General features: G+C 40.2%; 1 protein-coding gene across 1 annotated transcript; it reads left to right on the forward strand.

The window, feature by feature from the left end:
* The first annotated feature begins 246 nt into the window (after window positions 1-246).
* On the forward strand, window positions 247-21,719 carry CMTM6 (CKLF like MARVEL transmembrane domain containing 6). Its single transcript, XM_070575896.1, has 4 exons — window positions 247-523; window positions 11,076-11,252; window positions 15,986-16,084; window positions 18,683-21,719. The coding sequence occupies exons 1-4, from the start codon at window positions 386-388 to the stop codon at window positions 18,830-18,832; spliced, it is 564 nt and encodes a 187-aa protein (XP_070431997.1). The 5' UTR covers window positions 247-385; the 3' UTR covers window positions 18,833-21,719.
* The last annotated feature ends 14 nt before the right edge of the window (window positions 21,720-21,733 follow it).

Consider the following 21,733-nt stretch of genomic DNA (forward strand, 5'->3'; position numbering starts at 1 on the left):
ACATAGTTGTGTGTCCTTCTAGTTGTGGCATGTGGGATGCCGCCTCAGCATGGCCTGATGAGCGGTGCCATGTCCGCATCCAGGATTTGAACCAGCGAAACCCTGGGACGCCGGAGTGGAGCGCGCGAACTCAACCACTGCGCCACCCGGCCGACCCAGGGCCGCTCCGCCCCCGCCCCTCCCCCAATCTTTACCAGGCTTTTGATGAGGCGGAACGGCCTGGGGCGGCAGGGGGCGGGGCGGGGCGGCAGGGGGCGGGGCGGGGCGGAGTCGGCCGGAAGAGGGGGCGGAGGTCCAGGAAGTGACGGCCCTTCCTGGGGACTTCTGGAGTCGGTGAAGTCCGCGACTCCACCCCTGCGGCCGCTGTGTTCCCGGGGCCTGGGTGATGGAGAACGGAGCGGTGTACGGCCCCACCACGGAGGAGGACCCGGGCCCTGCCAGGGGCGCCCGGAGCGGCCTCGCCGCCTACTTCTCGCTGGGCCGGCTCAAGCGGCATCGGCGCGCGCTCAAAATCTTGCAGCTGGTGAGTCCGCGGTCGGCGCGGGCGAGCTCGGGCCGGGGAGGGAGGTCTGGCCCCGGGGCCGCCGTGCTGTGCGCTCGGGAGGCTGCCGAGCCGCTTCTCCTCAGCCTGGTTGTTCGGGAAGCCGCAGTTTCCGTCTCCCCGCTTCCTTCCCTCTCCGCCCGGGGAGGGGGGCGTTACCCTCCGGGCCCCGCTCCCGCCGGGCGGCCCCTCATCCTCAGGACTTCCCACCCCTGGTCCCTGGTGGCTACCGAGCATGTTAGGCGGGTCCAGGAAATACGCTGGAGGAGTCCCCAGTCCTCCGACTCCTTTCACTCATCCTCGGTAGCGACCTTGGTCTCTTCTCCCAGCCGTATTTCTGCTTTATCTCCCGGATAAAGACCACGAAGCGCGCTTTATCTTTGTTTTTTGCGGTTTTCCCGGTGCGACCCCATGGGGGCAGCTTCATTTGTTGGACAGTCTTCCGATACCATGCATGGCATTGAGATGTGTGTGTGCAATCAATTGTCTCAAAAGTTTGATACCGGGTGGAAAATATTTCTGAATGAGCAATATTTGTGTACGAAGTACAAAGTCGAAAGGACAGCGTTTTGTTTTTGTGTCGGGGTACCAGAACTAGGGCATGGTCGACTTCTCTTTCAATTTCATTGCGTTTCAGTTTACTTAAGGCAGTTAAGGGACCTTAAAATATTGAAACATCTTTGGGATTTAAATTTCAATTCAATTTACACACATTGACCTGCTGTATTCTGTTTTAAGGAACGACGAGCAACATGTTCTGCAAGAGGAAATATCAGACTGCTTAGAATGTTTATGGGTTAGTTTGTTTTTTTAAACCATCCCAATTAAAAATAGCCAATTGGTTTCCTTGGGAAGAATTTACATTCTTAGAACTCAGTTAACTAGAACTTATATTCTTAGAACTCAGATGACCTACTTTTGTTGAATAGAAAAATAGAAAACTGGCAGTAGTTTTTAGCAATCAAAATGACGACATCTGGGGATAGTTGGGAAATCACTTGGAGGCAAGTGACAGTGTGGCCTGTGGCACCCAAGAAGGTCTGACTCTGTCTCTCTCTCCAGCCTTTTAGGTCCTTGCACACTGGCAACCTTGCCGTTCTTCCCAGACGTCAGGGGCTTGCTCCTTTGCTTGGGCTGCCCCTTCTACCCACAAGCGCTTCCTTCTGCTCTTCCTCTTGTCAGCTCACACATGCCTTTTAGATATTAGCTGTGTTTCTCTGCAGTGGACCTAAAAGGTTTACACGAATAGAACTCTTTAGAGCAGAAAAGAGTAGAAAAAGACAGATAAAAGAAAATACTCATCTGAAGCATTCTTGCTGCCCCAAAGACGTCATCGTTATTGGTCTGCTGCCCATTAAATCTCCTCTTTTCGGTTGCCTTTGTTTTTCCTTCCTAATCAGAAATGGCAAAGCTAAAGTAAAATTTCTTGTTAGCTTATTTATGCTTTAATAAACTGTAGTTTCATATCTTCAGAATAATAGAACCAGGAATTTTAGTGGTAGATTTTTACTTGGACATGGAGAAGAGTGGAAGATGAATGTGCCTTGTAAGAGTTGTTAGACTATTCCTGCTTGTTCTCCATCACCCATAAGGAGAAAGAGGAATGAAAACTAATGTCTCTTCTTGAAATCCATTTGTTTGTTTATGGGAAACTTGCGATGTTACGAGAATGCTTTAATATAGATTTTAAAAAATATTTCTTCGTTATTGTCTTTCATTTTGATGGTTGTCTTTTTGTTCATGCTTTGTTTTAGTCATGTTTTCTCTCTTCATGGCACTGTATTACAGGAGTTACCCAGCAAGTCCCAAGGAAGTTATGTATGAAGTAAATTAAAACTGTCGTCCAGCCTGGGGCAACAAGCAAAGTCTTCATTGCCTTAATTCAAATTCTGCCTTTAGGTTATTTTACTTTAGATCACTTATTTTTAAAAATTAAATAGAATTACAGAGCTCCAATAAGAAAACAGCCGTAAGGGAGAAACCCATAAACAGAAGAGGAGGTTCTTTAAAAAGGGACCTGCAAGCCCTATGACATTTTATTCAAAATGTGCATTTCTGTGTTTGGATACATTATTCTGGACCCATAAATTTTTATCAGATTCTCAGAGGATGCCCAAAGAGAAAGGAACCTTACTCTAAAACTTATAAACCAGATACTGTGTACTTAGGAAATTCTTAGAGTCTTAGGAGGTTGAATTGGATTTCCTCTGAGGTTTTTTTTTAATTTTTTTTTTTTTAAAGATTTTATTTTTTCCTTTTTCTCCCCAAAGCCCCCCGTACATAGTTGTATATTCTCCATTGTGGGTCCTTCTAGTTGTGGCATGTGGGACGCTGCCTCAGCGTGGTCTGATGAGCAGTGCCATGTCCGCGCCCAGGATTCGAACCAACGAAACACTGGGCCGCCTGCAGCGGAGCGCGCAAACTTAACCACTCGGCCACGGGGCCAGCCCCTTAAATTTTTTTTTTGAGGAAGATTAGCCCTGACCTAACTGCCGCCAATCCTCCTCTTTTTGCTGAGGAAGGCTGGCCCTGAGCTAACATCTATGCCCATGTTCCTGTACTTTATATGTGAGATGCCTGCCACAGCCTGGCTTGTCAAGCGGTGCCGTGTCTGCACCCGGGATCCAAACCTGCAAACCCCGGGCCACTGAAGTGGAACATGCGCACTTAACCGCTGTGCCACCAGGCTGGCCCCTCCTCTGAGATTTTTTTCATTTAAGATTTTTACGAATCTCTGATGCTCTGTGGGGCATGCTGTTACAGAGCTGAACACCAAAGGGGTGGAGAATGGAGCCTGCAGATACAGAAGAGGAGGTTAGAGATAACAGATCATAACTAATCTTGAGTTAGACAGCTGTGTCTGCCATTCAGCTATCGCCTGAATTTTGTTAGTCTTGTCCGAAACACAAGCATCCCCTAACTACCGTCTCCCCTTGCAGAGCTGAAGAAGAGATAGAAACTCAGCTGAGAATTCAGTGTAATCCTAAATTTATTTATCAGTTTATTTATCAGTTTGTTCTATCCTTAGATTGGTCCTTATGCTCATATTTTATTTTGTGAGTTTTTTGTTATTGTTATATTTGAGAGAGTTTGTTTTCATTTTAAGGGTGAGAATTGACATTTGGCAACCTAATTCCTTGCTAGTAAGCTGGTGCAATGATCTAAATGTGTGTAATATTCTCTCTGCAACAAGCTGACATTGTGTTTATGGCCCCAGTTGAATGTCCTGATGGCCGAAAGTACTGTGATTACAAGGACTCTTCAGGCAAACAGTTTGATTCAGAATTCACCAGTGATTTAAATTTATTAAATTATAAATAGTATGACTCTGTGAGTGCCAAGAAACAAATCACTTCGAAGCAATTTACCTTATATTGGTGCTCTTTTCATTATTTAAATGTGAAAATTGATATGAACTAAATTGAAATGCTCTGTTTTTACCTTGAAGAAGATCCTAAGTTGTAAGGTCAGCAGATTACATCCTTGAACCTTTGTGAGAGTAAATGTTTGCCTAGGGCAAGGGAGGCCTACCAAACAAACTTCAGGGTGACTCATTTGTTTACTTGAACCTTACATACGACTACAGGGTTTTTAATAGCAAGTTCACTAATTCACAAATTAATACAATTTTGTAGATGGGGGCTTATAATTAATGGCAAACATTAAAAAGTTCTTTTTATAAGAAATTTTTTGGTAGTAGACCGTTAAAGACAAATGATGAAGAGTTAGTATTTAATATAATGACTGCTAATTATGAGGAAGATTGAAGCTTCAGAAAAGGTAGTGAAACTGAAATGGAGAGGCACGCAGGCTAGTCATTATCTGAATGTTAAATTGCCAGAACTGTGAGTAGTCATCTTTTAGTCACAAAGACTTCCGAAATGTGTTGACTCTAGCAAGTTGGTTTTAATGTATGATTTAACAGCAAGAGGGAAATGCACAAAACTAAGATTGTAACTTCAAAAGCCCGAACTTAAGGGAAAACCTACATGAACATACATAGTTGTAAAATGAACTTAATAAACGAGGTTTATGGGAGGAACAAATTCAGAGTGGGAGTCAGAGACCTGGGTTCTTGTCTCTGCCTGGCTAACTTGGGACTTAGCCTGTCAGAAGTGAAGTCCATCATCTGTAAACCTGAGGGTGGGAGACTGTGCTCCTCCAAGGGCCCTCGCAGCTCTAAAAGCTTGATAATTCCCTTAATTATATTTGGGTAAAATTTTATGTCAGTAGAAGGTGCTGTGTGGGTTCCAGTTGTTAGGTAGTTAGCTTAATATTCAGTAAGCAGTGTTTGGTATGATGTCTTCATGCTATTGAGAGCAGAACTATTTACCAGAAAATAGTAACTGAGTCTTTTAACTTATGGGTTACATTCACCACTTTTTCCTTACCCAGTTAATGCAATGACCTTATCTTTTTTCCTATCCTTAACTTCTTAGATATTTAATGCTGGCCACCACCTGTTTCTTGAAATTCTTTCCCTTAACTTTCATATTTTTTTCTTTTTTAATACAAAAATGTGTGTCTGCTTACCAAACAAAATAAACTAAAAAATATGGTTAAAATAAAATAAGCCACACTTTACTCCTCACATTCTCACGCTCCCCAGCATCTCTGTTTGATTAACAGTTTGGAGTATGTTTACTTGCTTTTTAAGGAGCTTTCCTAACAAGTGTTGAACTTCCTGTGGCTTGCTTGTCTGGTGCTACTTGCTCTTCTCCCTCCTACTCCTAAACTGTACTATTCCTTCAGGCCCCACCCAGTCTTCCCCTCCTCCTGTCTTCTAGCGACCAAACCAGGCGGGCTGTCCCGGTCGCCTTCATCCAGAAATCCATACTCCTTGGCCTGATCATCACGTATCCACACCCTACTCCTTAACCATTTTTCTCATCGCTCCCCATCCAGTTAGGGCAGTTGCCTTATTATCCCTTTTGGGCTTAGCATGCAAATTCTTGCCTCCATGAATCTGTTTTTTTCATCCCCCGCCTGGAATGTCCACTGCCTATCCAGATCCTACGTGTCTGTGTCTCTTGGCCCTGGTTTGAGTCTTGCTTTTCTATTCGTCCTTCTCCAGTTACTCTTTGTCCAGGTGGATCTGAACATTTTCCTGAGATTTGCTGAATTTGCATGTAATGAATGTTCCATTATGAGGTATAAAATATATTGTTTCCTTATACATTGATCTTGTTGCTCTGCCATTACTTGTTTCTATACATATTATGGTGATGGCTACATAATACTCAAATGGACTTTAAAAAAAAAATTGAGGTATAATTGACATATTAGTTTCAGGTATACAACATAATGATTTGATATTTGTATATATTGTGAAATGATCACTTGATTTTGTTCTAGAGACTGTAAAGTACTGTGGGAAATTATAAAGGAAGGTTAGTAGCATCAGAGATGGGGGGTCAGGAGAAAATTTCATACTGAATATAGCTTGTCTAGCTAATTTCTTGGTCTTTAACTGGAATTAAGAACTAGTAAATGTCCAAACTTGATATTGCATCCCTTCAGTCTCTTAGGATGTCTATGCAGAACCTGCCTCTTAATATTGCTCAAAGGCTCAAGGTCAGTAAGAATGACTCCTCTTAATAAGTTTGAAACAGGACTTGTAATGACTTGACGCTGATTGCTTCTGACGGAGCTGGATCCTGCCCCTTTCTTACTGACAATAGACAAGCAGTCTGTACCTATACTACAGATGAGATTTTATTGTCATATAGCCTACACAGATGAGTGTTCCTGCTAATCTAATTACAGTAGTCACCCCTTATCTGCAGGGGATATGTTCCAAGACCCCCAGTGGATGCCTGAAACCACAGATAGTGCCAAACCCTATATATACTATGTTTTTTCCTGTACGTACATACCTATGATAAAGTTTAATTTATAAATTAAGCACAGTAAGAGATGAACAATAATAATAAAATAGAACAATTATAACAGTATACTGTAATAAAAGTTATGATAGATCTTAGCAACCTCAGCATATGATTTTTTTTCTTAAGTTCAGAACTTTCACCTTTTTCCTTAAAGGAAGCTCTTTACGGCTTCTCTTTGGTGTATCTGAATTGCCAGCATCACTACTCTTGCACTTTGCGGCCATTATTACGTAAAATAAAGGTTACTTGAACACAAGCACTGTGGTACCGTGACAGTTGATCTGATAACCCAGATGGCTACTAAGTGACTAATGGGCAGGTAGCATGTACAGTGTGGATATGCTGGACAAAGGGACAATTCATGTCCCAGGAGGGACAGAGTAGGACTGCGTGAGATTTCATCCTGTTACTCAGAACGGCATGCACTTTAAAACTTATGAATTGTTTATGTTTGGAATTTTCTTTTTAATATTTTCAGACAGCAGTTGACCATGGGTACCTGAAACCATGGGAAGTGAAACTGTGGATACGGGCTCTACTATATTGCAGTAAGAATGGCTCAAGATCACACCCCACTTAGACTTTTAGGCTGATATTTTCTCACAGTTAATTGACTTTTATACACCTGACGTATATTTTGCACATTTCTTGTAGAGAAACTCCTAAAACTTGGACAAGATTTAACATAGAGGCAACAATAAAGCAAATGGAATATTAAACATTCAGTATTTTATTATACTATAATCATGTAGAAACTCAAAATTACAGGAGATTAAGGTAGTACCCTCACATGGCGATCTTCTGGGATTTGTCTTGGTGTGTCACCTTATATCCTGTGGTGTGATGATTGGGAGGGACTCACCTAACATCTGTGTGAAGGAAGTTGTTTGGGATATGCCTCGCTAACTTACAGGAAATCATAGTGGTAGGATCTATTTTCATCCTTACTTAGATTCTTTTCAGTTGTGGGCATATATGAATTTTGTATTGCCACTAGGAGTGGGGAAAATCCCTTAGAGGCTTGGATACCAATTTAGATTTGACCTTTTTTTTAACTTTTTATTTTGAAATAATTACGGATTCACAGGAACTTGCCCCCCAAAAAATGTACAGGGAGGTCCTGTGCACTGTGTGTGTGTGTGTGTGTGTGTGTATGTACTTCTGTGCAGTTTTATCACGTATGTATCTTCCTATATCACCACCACAATCAAGATACAGAACTGTTCCATCAGCACAGGGTTCCCTCACACTACCCCCTTCCCGCTTGTTCCCCCTCTACCCTGGCCACCACTGGTTTCTTTCTCCATCTCTGTAATTTTTGTTGTTTGAAGAATGCAATGTAAGTGGAATCATGCAGTATGTAACCTTTTGAGATTGAGTTTTTTTCACTTTGTATAATTCTCTGGAGATTTGTCTAGGTTGTTGCATATATCAAGTTTGTTCCTATTTATTGCTAAGTAGTATTGCATGCTCTGGATGTCCCACAGTTTGCTTAACCATTGAAGGACATCTGGATTGTTTCTAGGTTGGGGCTATTATGAATAAAATTATGAACATTTGTGTACTGGTTTTTGCACGAACATAGGTTTTCATTTCTTTGAGTCATATGCAGAAAGCAGGAATGCGATTGCTGGGTCATATGGCAGTTGCATGCGTAGTATTTTAGGAAACCGCTAAACTGTTTTCCAGAGTGTTTGTACCATTAACCTGCTTTTGATGAAATGGTTTTGTAGGATAAAATTTTTATTGTATGCTATGAAATGTATATGTTGATTTTGGTAGCAGTCTTGTTGCCATTAATATATCTGATTGCTTCTACTGGCCTGACTTGAGTGAGATGGCGTTTCCCGATAGCTTTGACTTGGGTCATCAGTCATTTTGATGGTTTTAACAGTCAGAAGGAAACTCCCTGAGCTTCCACAAAACCCATACAGGGGCTGGCCCCGTGGCTGAGTGGTTGGGTTCCCGCGCTCCGCTGCAGGCGGCCCAGTGTTTCGTTGGTTCGAATCCTGGGCGTGGACATGGCACTGCTCGACAAACCACGCTGAAGCAGCATCCCACGTGCCACAACTAGAAGGACCCACAACGAAGAATATTCAACTATGTACTGGGGGGCTTTGGGGAGAAAAAGGAAAAAAATAAAATCTTTAAAAAAAAACCAAAAAACCATACAAACTGCCCAAGTGAACCTCTCTTCTCTCTTCCCTTCTATTGCTAGAAAAGAGTTAGTCCTCTTTTTTTCTTTCTCTTTAGACCCATCCGTTTTACTGGTTTCCGCGTAAGCGTTTAAACACGCTCAGTTCTCTCCCATCTTGAAATTCCCTTCCCTTTGACCTCATCCACTACTACCCTATGTGGCCACTCTTTCAAAACCTTACTTCTTGCCTGTGCTGTCTCTGTCCCGCTGCCTTGTCTTCCCCTCACTTCCCAGTGTAAAGTTCTGTAATCTGAGCTTCCCTCCCTGACTGTGCTGAAGGTGTCTTGCTGATGTCGCCAGCCACCTTGCTCTAGCTCAGTCTCCTGTGTTGTGGTGTTCTTACCTGACCTCTCAGTAGCATTCAGCACTCTTGATTGCTACTCTTCGTAGAAATACTTTTTTCTTGATCTGCTGCCCCCTGGACTGCTGCTCCTAATTGTCCTTTGCTGCTCTCTCCTCCTCTGCATCTCCCTTAAACCTTAGAGTTCTGACAAGGCCAACTTCCCTCGTTCTGGGCCTTCTCACTGGCTGACTCCCACATCTTTATCTCCACCTCTGACCTCTCTCTTGAGCTCCAGACCCATATATTCGTCTGCCTCCTAGACATCTCCACCTAACTTCCACAGAGCCCTCAAACACAGCATATTTAAAACTGAATTTATTCTCTCATTGGCACACTTGCCACTTAAAAAGGAAAAAAAAAAGACTCTTCTTTCAGTGGTGAGGAACCAGTATTAACACCACATAGACAGCAGTGGGAGCGCTGTTAAAATCCACTTGCATTTAATTGAGTTGCCGAATTACCCAGAGTTAACCATTCTCCATTCAGTGGAAAGTGTTCTGCCTCATGCCTCTCTGTCATAGACACCATGGCCAGTCGGCCCCTCTTGAGCACTCTTAACTCTGCCATCAGTTGACTTGTGTTATTCCCATGTCGGTTTATACCAATTGTACTTACGATCAAACATTTACTTAAATGTTGCACAGACTAAAACTGAGTGTGAAAAGAAATTGTTTCTGTGAAAACTAAATTGAATGCTTTGGAACGACTGAAAAATAAGTTACTGAAATCTTTGCTGTGGAATTAAATAAGAGCAAGGCAACAGGAACAGGCTGGTAAAACTAGTCCAGCTCGAGGAGGATTCTTCACTCTGCTTCTCAAGTGTCCAGGATCTCGCTCCACTTCAGATAACATCACTCTGTAAGTGGTGGTCCTAAAAGATGAAAGTGATTAATGCAGAAACATGATGTGGAATTCCAATCCGTAGGCTCGTACTCAAAAGAGAAGATTGGTGAATAAATGTGCCTTTTTGTTTTAAGTAGTGTTGAAGTACATATGTATTATCTTATTCTCTAATCTATTTGTGTTCACCCTGTCTGCAAAGGGCTTCTGCTGTGTCTTTCAGTGATTAGCTACTCCTCCTCTCCATTACTGCTCTCCTGGTCATCGTCTTTCCCTGATCTTCTACTTCAGTGGAAGCTGATTGTCTGTCCCAAGGTTTGCCCTCCCTCCAGTCCCTTCTCCGTATTGTAGCTAGTGAGAACTACTAAAAGCATAAACCTGATCATGTCACCCCTTTGCTTTAAAACTTAAAATCCAGATTCCTTAAACTAGTTAAAGAGGACATTTAGACCTGGCTTCTGCTGACTTCTCTAGTCTCATTTGATCATTTTTTTTTTTTAAGATTGGCACCTGAGCTAACAACTGTTGCCAGTCTTTATTTTTTCTGCTTTATCTCCCCAAACCCCCCCATACATGGTTGTATATCTTAGTTGTGGGTCCTTCTAGTTGTGGCATGTGGGACGCCTCCTCAACGTGACCTGACGAGCAGTGCCATGTCTGCACCCAGGATCCGAACCCTGGGCCGCCGCAGCAGAGTGCGCGAACTTAACCACTTGGCCACGGGGCCGGCCCCTCATTTGATCATTTTTATGCTGCCATCCCGCTTCCCTCAAACTCGACACTTTAGCCATGTTGACTCAGCTCACTTTCAGAGTTCAGTTGGGAGTGGTGGGATATATGTGTATGCATTGGCGTGGGAGGGTACTGTGCTCTCTCACCTCTAGGTCTTTCCATGTACTGCTCCTCTGCCTGGAACTTCTTTCCCTATCTTTCACCCCCAAAAAAGACCCCCCTGTCCTTCAGGTCTCAGCTTTCTGTCAGGAAGCCTTTCCTGACCCTCGAGTTGAGTGCCTCTTCTGTGTGCTTTTATAACAACACCCTGTATTTCCCCTATTCTGGCATTTAGCACGTGGTAGTTAATTATTTGTGTGCCTGTTTTCCCTTCAGGGCAGCCAGACTGTAAGTTCTGTGTAGCTGGGGTGCATTCAGTAATCTTGTTTGCCATAGTCTCCACTTTCATAAATATTTGGGCGAACAGATGGCATTTTCTGAATGCTGTACGTTTCTCTGAGAAACACTTCAGTAAAATGTTTGTTTCTTTTGTAGGTGCTGTCTCTTCTGGCCTTCATCTGTGAGGAAGTCGTAGCACAGTGCACTCTGTGTGGTGGACTTTACTTTTTTGAATTTGTGAGCTGCAGTGCCTCTCTGCTGAGTCTGCTCATGCTGATTGTGTACTGCACTCCGGTTTACGACAGAGTTGATCCTGAGAAAGTCAAGTGTTCGGTAAGCAGGAAAAAATAGAACCCCTACATCAAGATCATAGCTATTTTGTAGTCGTGTAGTTTTGTTGTTCAAAGTAGTAATGCTTTCAAAACTCAGTAACATGAGAAGACGTCATCCTTTGTGCCAACTCTGCCTCTGAACGACTGTTTTCCCTGCCAAATGGGATGATAGAAGGGGAGTGAAATTAGAATGGGTGGCAACACTGCCATAAGTTTATAGTGGTGGTTTAATCTAATTCACATTAGATATTTTTTAAAAACTAGGATTTTGTCACTTGTGATTTCTCGCATTTCAGCGTGTCACTCATTGGTTCTGCAGTTATTCATCGTGCACCTATTAAATACCAGGAATTATCTTAGACACTAGAGAGAGACTAATGAATTAATGTGATGTGTTTCTGGAGGTTTTAAATAGAACAGCATGTAATTGACCTATTTTGTTTTGATTTTATTATAAGAAATTATAGGTGAATTAAGAAGGCATTTGCTGAGTTCATTGTTTAGAAGTTTCCCATATAATAAAAGTGTTCATAGGAATTTTATTTTTACAAAATTAGAGAGGCTTAACTTTCTAAAGACTTAGTCTGCTGACCCTGAGGGTTTTTTTGTTTTTAAAGATTTTATTTTTCCTTTTTCTCCCCAAAGCCCCCTGGTACATAGTTGTGTACTTTTAGTTGTGGGTCCTTCTAGTTGTGGCATGTGGGACGCTGCCTCAGCATGGCTTGATGAGTGGTGCCATGTCTGTGCCCAGGATTCGAACTGGCGAAACCCTGGGCCGCTGAAGCGGAGCACACAAACTTAACCACTCGGCAACAGGGCCGGCCCCTGACTCTGTGTTTTTATTTGAGTATAGTATGGATTTGTGAGATGACAGCTGAGATAATTCACATAGGTGCTGCACTTAAGGAAGAAAGAATTGAGCCTTTACTTCTTCAATAGCATTTGAGTTATCAGTAGTGGTTTATGAAGAATTGTACATGTCAGGGTTGATGTGTAAACGAATTCACGTCTCTGAGGGAAAAGACAAAAATTAGGGTCAATTTGTAACTATTAAGAACAAGAGGGGCCGGCCCCATGGCTGAGTGGTTAAGTTCGCGTGCTCTGCTTCGGTGGTGCGGGGTCTCGCTGGTTGGGATCCTGGACATGGACCTGGCACTGGTCATCAGGCCACGGTGAGGCAGCGTCCCACATGCCACAACCAGAGGGACCTACAGCTAGAATGTACAATTATGTACTGGGGGGCTTTGGGGAGAAGAAGAAGAAGAGGAAAAAAAAAGAAGATCAGCAACAGATGTTAGGTCAGGTGCCAATCTTTAAAAAAAAAGAATAAGAAATAACAGGATAAATACCAAACAGTAAGATTCTATTATTGTTTTAAATTAATAAGAAGCAAGCATTGGGTCATATATTGATTATACAGCTAAGATACCTGCTTTTTTCTGTATACTCTTTTGTACCTCTTGAATTTTGTGCCATAGGAATCTGTTACCTTCTTTTAAAAGAATTATTTTAAGTTTAAAAATTAAAAAATAAAAAGTTGATACCAAGCAGTTAACAAAATAACTTTGAAAAGCGAGTAGCATCTGAATCCAATCTGTGAAGTCTTTGATGAGCACGTGCACCCAGTGCTGGGGATGGCCACTGTAGACGTTCTCTTCTCTTGGCAGATAACAGCTGCTGTCAGTGCCAGGCACTTTGTGTGCTGTGATTTAGAATCCCCACCCCTTATGCTCTGTTTTTCTGTTGAGGAAGCTTAGGTTCAGGGTGGGTAAGTAACCTTTCCAACGTTACACAGCTTAGGGTGAAAATAAACTGAGACTTAAATGTAGGAAAGCCCTCACACTCTGCATTCTGTCATGTGGCCTACACAGAATCCTGCCAGAAGCAATGCCCTAGCAACTTTAGATGCTGTCACGGCAAATACTCTCACCACAAGAGTCTCTGTAGAACCATGACAACAACAGAGCTCATATATTTTATGAAATACGTGTTAAGAAGAGGATGCAGAGAATACCTTAGAATTTTTGTTAATTATATTTGTGATCTTTGAAAGTTCTTCCTGGGGCTGGCCCTGTGGCCGAGTGGTTGAGTTCACGCGCTCCGCTGATGGCGGCCCAGTGTTTCGTTGGTTCGAATCCTGGGCGCGGACGTGGCACTGCTCATCAAACCACACTGAGGCAGCGTCCCACATGCCACAACTAGAAGGACCCACAACGAAGAATATACAGCTATGTACCAGGGGGCTTTGGGGAGAAAAAGGAAAAAATAAAATCTTTAAAAAAAAAAAAAAGAAAGAAAGTTCTCCCTTTTTACAGATAAGTATGTGATAAGATTTAGACAAGGTAAAATTTCACTAGTTAATGTCTAAGCTGGTTGATTTGTAGCTTGAATGTATAAATGTATATTTTAAACATTAAAGATTAAAACCATTTTTTCATTTCTTACCTCTCAACAGCAAAACAGTATCACTGTCCATGAAAATCTTTTTTAGAGATGTTTAGTTTTTACTTTAGTGCTGCATCTATGGTATTTAAGAACATTGATCTTTTTGACAAGAAACAATATTATAACATGGTCCAGTTTAGTGTAATGGCCTAAACAAAATGCAAAACATTTATTACATCAAACTTGAGCATTTAATAAGTTATTTTCGAGTAAATACTGATTTTAAACCTAAAAAAGAAGAAAAATGAACCAGTCATCTTATCCTAAAACAGCTTTTGTAAATATTTTACTGTGTTTCTTTTGAGTCTTTTGTTTCTATTCATGGGTGATTTTTAAAATTTAAAATAATTGTAATCATAGTGTGTATGTATTTTACTTTTCACCTAACATCATACGGATTTCATATTTGTTCGAATGGTTTAAAAATCACTTTTACTGTCTGCATAGTAATATACTTAAATTTTTAATATTTTTTCATGAAAGAGATTTTCTGTTTTAGAGAAAATGTATGTGTGTGGTGGTGGTGGTATTGTTTAGGGAGGAATGCTAATCTTTTTGAAGAGAGAATCTTTCATATCCCGTGACTTGGGGTGAGATTCTGTCAAGAATAACAATAACCAGGGCCAGCCCAGTGGCGTAGTGGTTAAGTTCATGCACTCCATTTCGGCAGCCTGGGGTTCACGAGTTGGGATCCTGAGTATGGAGCTACACACCGCTCATCAAGACTTGCTGTGGGGGCATCCCACATACAAAATGGAAGAAGACTGGCACAGATGTTAGCTCAGGGACAGTCTTCCTCACCAAAAAACAAAAACAACCCACAGTAACCAACGTTTATGGGACAGTTACTCTGTGCCTGGCACTGATCTAAGCACTTTCTGTGGATTAACTCTAATCTTTAGAATCATCTGTGAAGAAGACGTTGTTGTTACCCCCATTTTGCAGAGGGAGAAACAAAGGCACGTAGATGTTAAGTTACTAATTCAAAGTCATTTAGCTGGGAAAAGTAGTGTAAGTGGAATTTTAGCTTAGGTAGTCTGTCTCTAGAATTTAGGTTTATTGAACACTACATTATTCTGTCTGAAAATGGTTTTCTTATTTAAATACCTCCTTGAATGTACTTCAAATATTAGTAAATAGAGTTTTATATTTATATGTAACAGATTTGAAATAAAATTCAAAGGAATAGAAAAACAGAGAAAGTACTGCAGGAAAAAACACCTCTTTTAGAAGCAAAGTGAAAGCCTCTTAAATTTTTTATAAATGTTAAGTGAATGATTGACAGTATAGGAATTCTTTGTTGGATAGTTTTATTGTTATTAGGTTTAGTGGAGATTGCATTTCAGAAAACTCAAAAAGTATCAGACTTAAAACCTTTAGAAAGGGCTGTCATTTTACCAGTTTCTCTTCTGATTCAAGTAGGTATGCCAAGGACTTTCTTTTCTTTTCTTTTCTTTTTTAAGGATTTTATTTTTTCCTTTTTCTCCCCAAAGCCTCCTGGTACATAGTTGTATATTTTTAGTTGTGGGTCCTTCTAGTTGTGGCATGTGGGATGCCACCTCAGCATGGCCTGACGAGAGGTGCCATGTCCGTGCCCAGGATTCGAACTGGTGAAACCTTGGGCTGCCGAAGCGGAGCTCAAGCACTGTTTTCACTTGGCACGTGAGAAAGAGCCTTATGAGGTAATGCCTGAGAGAGCACTTGGCAACCCGGGAAGAACTTCATCGTTGTCAGCTGCTTGACGATGAGATGTGGAAGCATTTATGTGGTAGATAAGCTCATCATACAAGCTCATTCCGGATTACCCACTTGGAACAATTGGAAGCAATACGTTATTCCAGAAAGCTTAACTGTCTAAAAAACATACTATTGCCATAATTTTATTTAGTTAATGATGGGTGATCCTTTTGGTTCTCTCTTTTTCAAAGTGGTTTGAAAGCACTGAGGTACTCTCAGAAAGGCCATCCTAGCATAGAATACTTAGAAAAGGAAGAAAAATGCTTTTTTTGCAGGAAGTAAGATAGGATTTAATAAATCCTTTGGCTTCGATAATTTTAATATGTCCTAGAGAAAAAGAGGATACACACACATGCGTGAAACTTTGGGGGAACTGTTTTTGTTAAAAGACGATGTCGTGATGTAGTCTCTGAATGTGCCCTGTCCAAAGCGTGGCTAGTGTTCCTCAGAAGAAAAGTCAGTCATTAGAATTTTTTAAAAAGTAAACTGAAACTTTTGTTTCCGTCAACCTAACCACACTGTATTCTTTATATGTTTTATATGTATGTCTAGGACTTCTATATTATGTTGGGAACAGGATGTGTGTTTTTATTGGCATCCATCATTTTTGTTTCCACACATGACAAGACCTCAGCTGAATATGCGGCAACTGTAAGTACCTTGTATTTTTATCTTTGCCTATTTTTGTTTCCTTTGATATAGGGAATTTGAAAAGGACTTGACATGCTATACAATATGGGAGAGTAGTTTGTCTTTTAATTTATTTTTTAGTGTAATTTTGAATAGAACACCTAAAAGCAAATAAATATGATAGCCTTAGAAACTTAGCACCTGTCTTTAGAATTTGACTGAGTTTTGTTAGCAAAAATCCATTTACTCTATATATGAACATGTTATTGCTAATGGGAGTAGTAGAATTGACTTCATCATCTTATATTTCTCCACTTTTCAATTCAACAAAAATGTACCTACATGCCAGGTCCCCTTCTAGGTGTAGAGAATACACAGGAAAAATGATCCAAAGGTTCAGCCTAATGAAAGAGATTGATAAGTAAATGTTTTTATCTGAAATTCTTGGGGGCCAGATTTTTTTTAGAATTCATAATAATCTGCATTTTAGAAAGGTAATACTGTGCATATACTATTACACAGCACCCTCACAGGGCCTGGGGCAGCACCGTGTAATCCAGCATATTAGTATTTCTGAAGCGTGTGAATGTTCACAGTAAAAGGGATAGGTAAAGACTGTAAATAGTTTCACCTGGTATCAATTTTGAGCCAAGTAAATCATGAAAACTTTTAAAGTTTTTTTAGCTTTTTGCATTTCAGACTTGCCAGTCAAGGATCATGGACCTGATTGGTCCCATGTTGTGAACATGAATGACTAACAAGTGGATAACAAATCCTCTTGCAAGTCAGCTCGTTTCCAGTTAATACTTTGTTCATAACAAAATTGAAATTATAATTAATTGATTTGTCAGCTAACAGATCATTAAAACTACTTTTTATGCTAGAACAACTCAAAAGGAGTTCAGAGAATTGAATGACTATAATATATCTACCTATTCATGTGAGTACGGTTTCTTAGCACTTACATGTGTAAAAACAAGGAAATAAAATTAATGCAGAACCTTGATTCATTCTAGCAATAAATAGTGTTTATCCACGGATAAATGAACCAATTTAAGAGAAATTCAAAGTTTAAATAGAGCTTTATGTTTAATTTCAGTTTATATACATATTTTTGTTGCAGAGGAATATGATAGGGTGATGAGTAAAATAGTTTTGTGTATAAAAATGTATTACTGTAAAATTCTGTGGAAGAAGTGAAATGAAGTGGAGGAAAAAGTGATGAGTACAAGGGGAGAAAAGCATCGCGTAAATTTCCCAGCTATTAAAAAGGAGCTTTTTTATGTATTGTAATTACATAATGTGTTAGATTGTTACAGCATTTAGATTTCATTGGGCGTATTTGAGTGACTAGTAGTTTAAAAACTCAGTATTTATAATATGCTGGAAATTACCTTTTGCAGCTATTTAAATTATGAAAAATTTTACAGACTTAAATGAGGGATTCCATTTTTCAAAAAAAATTGTGAAGTATGTCAGCAAAAGAACAGAAGATCATTTGTCTGGATTATATGGCGTAGAGGGCCCTGCATGGACTGGAGCTGTCTGTGGTGGTCAGAGAGACTTCACAGACAAGTTGACATCTGGTCTCTGTTTAATGTATTCAGTAAGTTTACCAGTCAGATAAGGGGATAGATGCCCTCAAGCCAAAATAAAGACTCTAGAGGGGAGAAGAGACTTGGGTTTTAGGGGGTGGCATTGATAATTAAATTTAGGTTGGAAGTGTTGGGAACTCCCAGGTGAGTTAATGAATTTGGAGCTCAGTTTGCTTTACAGTGAACTGAGGCAGAAGGCGTGTTCTTTAGTGCGGAGGGGTTAGGTGTGAAGTGTCAAGACTGCAGCGGACTACAACAAAATGTTAAAAGTCGTAGAGATAGAGTGTTAGAATTGGAAGGGATTTTAGCCATTGCCTACATCAAGTTTCTCTTTTTTCTGAGTGCTTCTTTGGCTCCCATTGCCTTAAGGGTTTTGCTGGTGAAAAAGCTAAATCTGAACCATGGTCGTCTGTCTCTTGACAGAATTCTAAGACTGTTTGATCATATGTTAGAAGAGTACAATGAGGAAGTGATATGAGGAAGAGGAAGTAGATAGTGGTGTCGTGTTGTTGTGTCATTACAATGTGACAATTAACTGGAAAATATTTTTTAGATAATTTAACCTTAAAAGTATCTTCAAAATAGTATTTCTGTTTTGCTGTTAATAACTTTTTCCACTTTCACCTAAGCTTATCTGCTTAGTCACATATTTCCCTTATCTGTGGGTCAGTCTGACATTGCTGATAATCCTGTGTTTTGTATCATTTTATAGTATTTTATTTTTCATCTATTAATCGTAGTTTTATAGATTGGCACCCCACACAGACACATGCACATATAGACAAGACATTTCTATTTTGTGAGACTTTGACTAATAGCCATTATTGTATAAATTTTTTTGTAACTTTTTTCCATTTTTTGATGACCTTAAAAATTTTTTTGCCATTAAAGTTAAGAATACTGTGTATAAGATAAAATTGATAAATCGTCTTGCTTGTATGAAACACTCTCGGAGCCAACAAGGAAAGGTGAGATTATATCCCCAAATTCCTCATATAACCTTTGCCCCTTTTTTCTTCCTCAGGTGTTTGGATTTCTTGCAAGTTTTATGTTCCTGTTTGACTTTTTCGCTATGCTCTATGAAAAACGACAGGAGTCCGCACTGAGAAAACCTGAGACTACTGCTCGGCCGGCAGAGGCCCTCACTGAACCGCTGAATACTGGAAGGCGCTAGGGAGCAGTTGTTACATGGGGTAGCTGCTGCACGGCGCCTGAGCCCTGGCAGAGACTCTTGTAAAATTTGTGTAATTGTTAAACCACTTCTTTTGAAGAACAAGGGGAGGGTCAGGAAGGCAGTCTTATTGGTGTTGGACTGTGTGCCAGCCACCACAAATTAGGCCAGGGGGTTTTGTTTTTTAAATTTTTTTAACAGTTGAAACTTTTTTGTTTTGGAGTTGAGCAGAATTGTTTCTTTAAATCACATAGCTCAACTGATGATAAATTATTCTATCATTGCTACCAAGCTTAGCTTTTAAATTATGCTTTATAGCTGTATAAACAGCATGATTAAGTTCATCCATTTCGAAATTGTTTCATTTTTAAATTAATTTGCTTAGCTATGAGTTTGCTTTTTGATGATTAGATAAAATTTAATGTATATTTAAGAGATCAATATTTAAAATGTTGGTCTAGGTTTTTTCCTTAAAATATAATACCTAGGCTTTCCTGTATCTCACTCAGCCTTAAAATTATATTGTAACATTTTAGGATAATTATTATTAACTCTTGCTGAGATCTTTTACAACCAAATAGAAAATGCATGGGAAATGTTGGTACTTTATATGTATAAAAGTAACAACATCAGCAACCCATGTTTATACTACACTTTGATTGCTGTTGATATCAAATTAAAAAAATAAGATTTTTGTATAATCTAACACACAGAAAAATGGAAGAAACTGATATCATGCCGAAGGACCAAAGATAAGAAAGATAAACTTTTTGCTCAGTATGGTGAAAGTAATTACAAAAGCAAGCTTTGACCACTTACCAAGTGTCTGAAGATACGATGGGTTATACCATGAGTTAGAAAATGGTCTTTTTCCCTTTTGGCATGAGTATTTTTATTGAAGTTAATACAACTCTGCCGGTCCTCTTCAGCATTGTCCTTGGAGCCAGTCTTCTTTTTAAAACCCCAGATTTTGATTTTTCATCTATTTGAGATGCTCCATTTTGTGTCTCCTTATCAGAATGGTCCATACACTGCTTTATCATGTGGCAAAGGTGGACCTCTGGCTCTGACTCTTGTCGGCAGCTATCTTTGGGTGGTCCAGGATCTTGGACCCTTTAAATTGCATAGAGTGTGTAGCTAGATCTTTAGGTTTCTTGTTCCCACACAGGCATTGTTCTAGTTTCTCTTTAGAGGAGACCTTCTTAAAAAATTGAATATCTAGAGAATCCTGCCCAGGTTAATACTGTTGATGGTGTAAAGTAGTTGTCCAACTGTTCTAAAGAGTAGTCAAACTATTCTCAAGAGACACTTCGTAACCAGTTCTGATAATCTGGAAGAGTTGTCTGTTGTTGGCAGACTGTCTTAGAGCCAGCCAGACAGGGCACTTGGGATAGGACCTTTCTACCAAGTGGTTCACAGACTAGACCTTTCTTGTTCTCCTCCTAGGCTTTTGACTCAAGACTCTAGTGTTAAGGCCATGAGCCCATGAGTCAGCTCCTTCAGGACTTTGGTAGAGGTCCCCGGGTTAGGTTTTCTGTCTGAAACAATGGAGTCATGTTTCCAGTAAGACAATTTAATATTCCTTCCTTTTAAAATTTCTCATCTGCCGTTTGTGTGTTGTAGATGGGTCTCAGTTGCATGAGTGTGGCTAATGTGGTTCTCAAAAATTGGTCATTATGGCCAGACACAGCCTCTGCTCTGTCTTACTAACTCAGGACCTTAGCCATTTGTATCAGAGTTTGGATGCTAGTGCCAATAGCGATGTTACCACTACCTACTTGGGAGATAATGAAACCAATCATGGCTGCTGTTTTTATTGGGCATGCCATCTAAGAGAGGAGAAATAGCCTGGGTCTTGGGTCCAAGAATAAAGACAGGGTCAAAGGTAACTAGTTTATGGTAGACAAGTTCTGGAATTTCATATCAAACTGTATCATTGTCATTTTAAGTATCGTCTAGACCCAGCTGGGATTCACAGCAAACCATCTGGGCTACCTCAGGATCCCCACCCATGCATTGGGCTTATTTGAGTTTGACAGACATGTCCTCAGCCGGCCCCACGCATGTAACATGTTGGCATTGAGCTTAAGCTCGGCTTTATCTGAGCTTTCTCTTCCATTTGTTTCATTGGTGCAGAAGTGAGCTTCGTAGCTGGCCACTTACGCCTTTCCTTTTTAGAAAAATAATATATTCACTGGTATTTTTGGTCACTCTGGAACTTTTCGTCATATTGTTTTTTATGGGACCCGTGACTGATTACTTCCCTTCTTCTATTATAGAAGGAATAGGAGTAAAAAGACCATTGTGGTAAATAGCAAAAAGGTCAAGGAGAGCTTGGGACCAGAACCACTGTTACATACAGAAAAAGGCAAACTCAGTAAACTCAAATTTGAAATAATTTTTTATTGACAGCTGTGGTGAATTTAATTTGTTATATTTTATACAAATGAACTGTTTAGAATCGTTCTTAAAAATTTTAAGGGAAATGCACTTACAATACAAAAATTTTATATTTGCTATACAGTCATGCGCTGCATAACGACGTTTCGGTCAGCAATGGATCGTATATACAACGGTTTTCCTGTTAGATCAGTACTGTATAGCCCAGGTGTGTAATAGGTTATACCATCCAGGTTTGTGTAAATGCACTCTGGTGTTCGTACAACGGTGAAATCACCTACCAATGCATTTCTCAGAGCGTATCCCTGTCGTTGAGTGATGCATGACTGTACTTAAATTATGTGCTGTTTGGGGACTGGGAAATGTATTTTTACATTGTTTATAGCCAATCATTTTTATATTTATCAATTTAAATCCTGTGGGTCTTTTTTATCTCTCTCAATGTCCAATTTTGTAGTCTTCTTTTTAAATAAATCCGTTTTATTGCCCATACCTTTGTAGTTG

This window comes from Equus przewalskii, chromosome 15, assembly GCF_037783145.1.
Source record: "Equus przewalskii isolate Varuska chromosome 15, EquPr2, whole genome shotgun sequence".
NCBI classification, from domain to species: Eukaryota; Metazoa; Chordata; class Mammalia; order Perissodactyla; family Equidae; genus Equus; species Equus przewalskii.

What these genes read in the sequence shown, in the direction of transcription:
- CMTM6 (XM_070575896.1), top strand. Translation starts at nt 386, where the DNA reads ATGGAGAACGGAGCGGTGTACGGCCCCACCACGGAGGAGGACCCGGGC. An exon ending in CTGAGAAAGTCAAGTGTTCG is followed by an intron (nt 11,253 to 15,985) that starts GTAAGCAGGAAA and finishes ATGTATGTCTAG; the next exon opens with GACTTCTATATTATGTTGGG. An exon ending in CAGCTGAATATGCGGCAACT is followed by an intron (nt 16,085 to 18,682) that starts GTAAGTACCTTG and finishes TTTCTTCCTCAG; the next exon opens with GTGTTTGGATTTCTTGCAAG.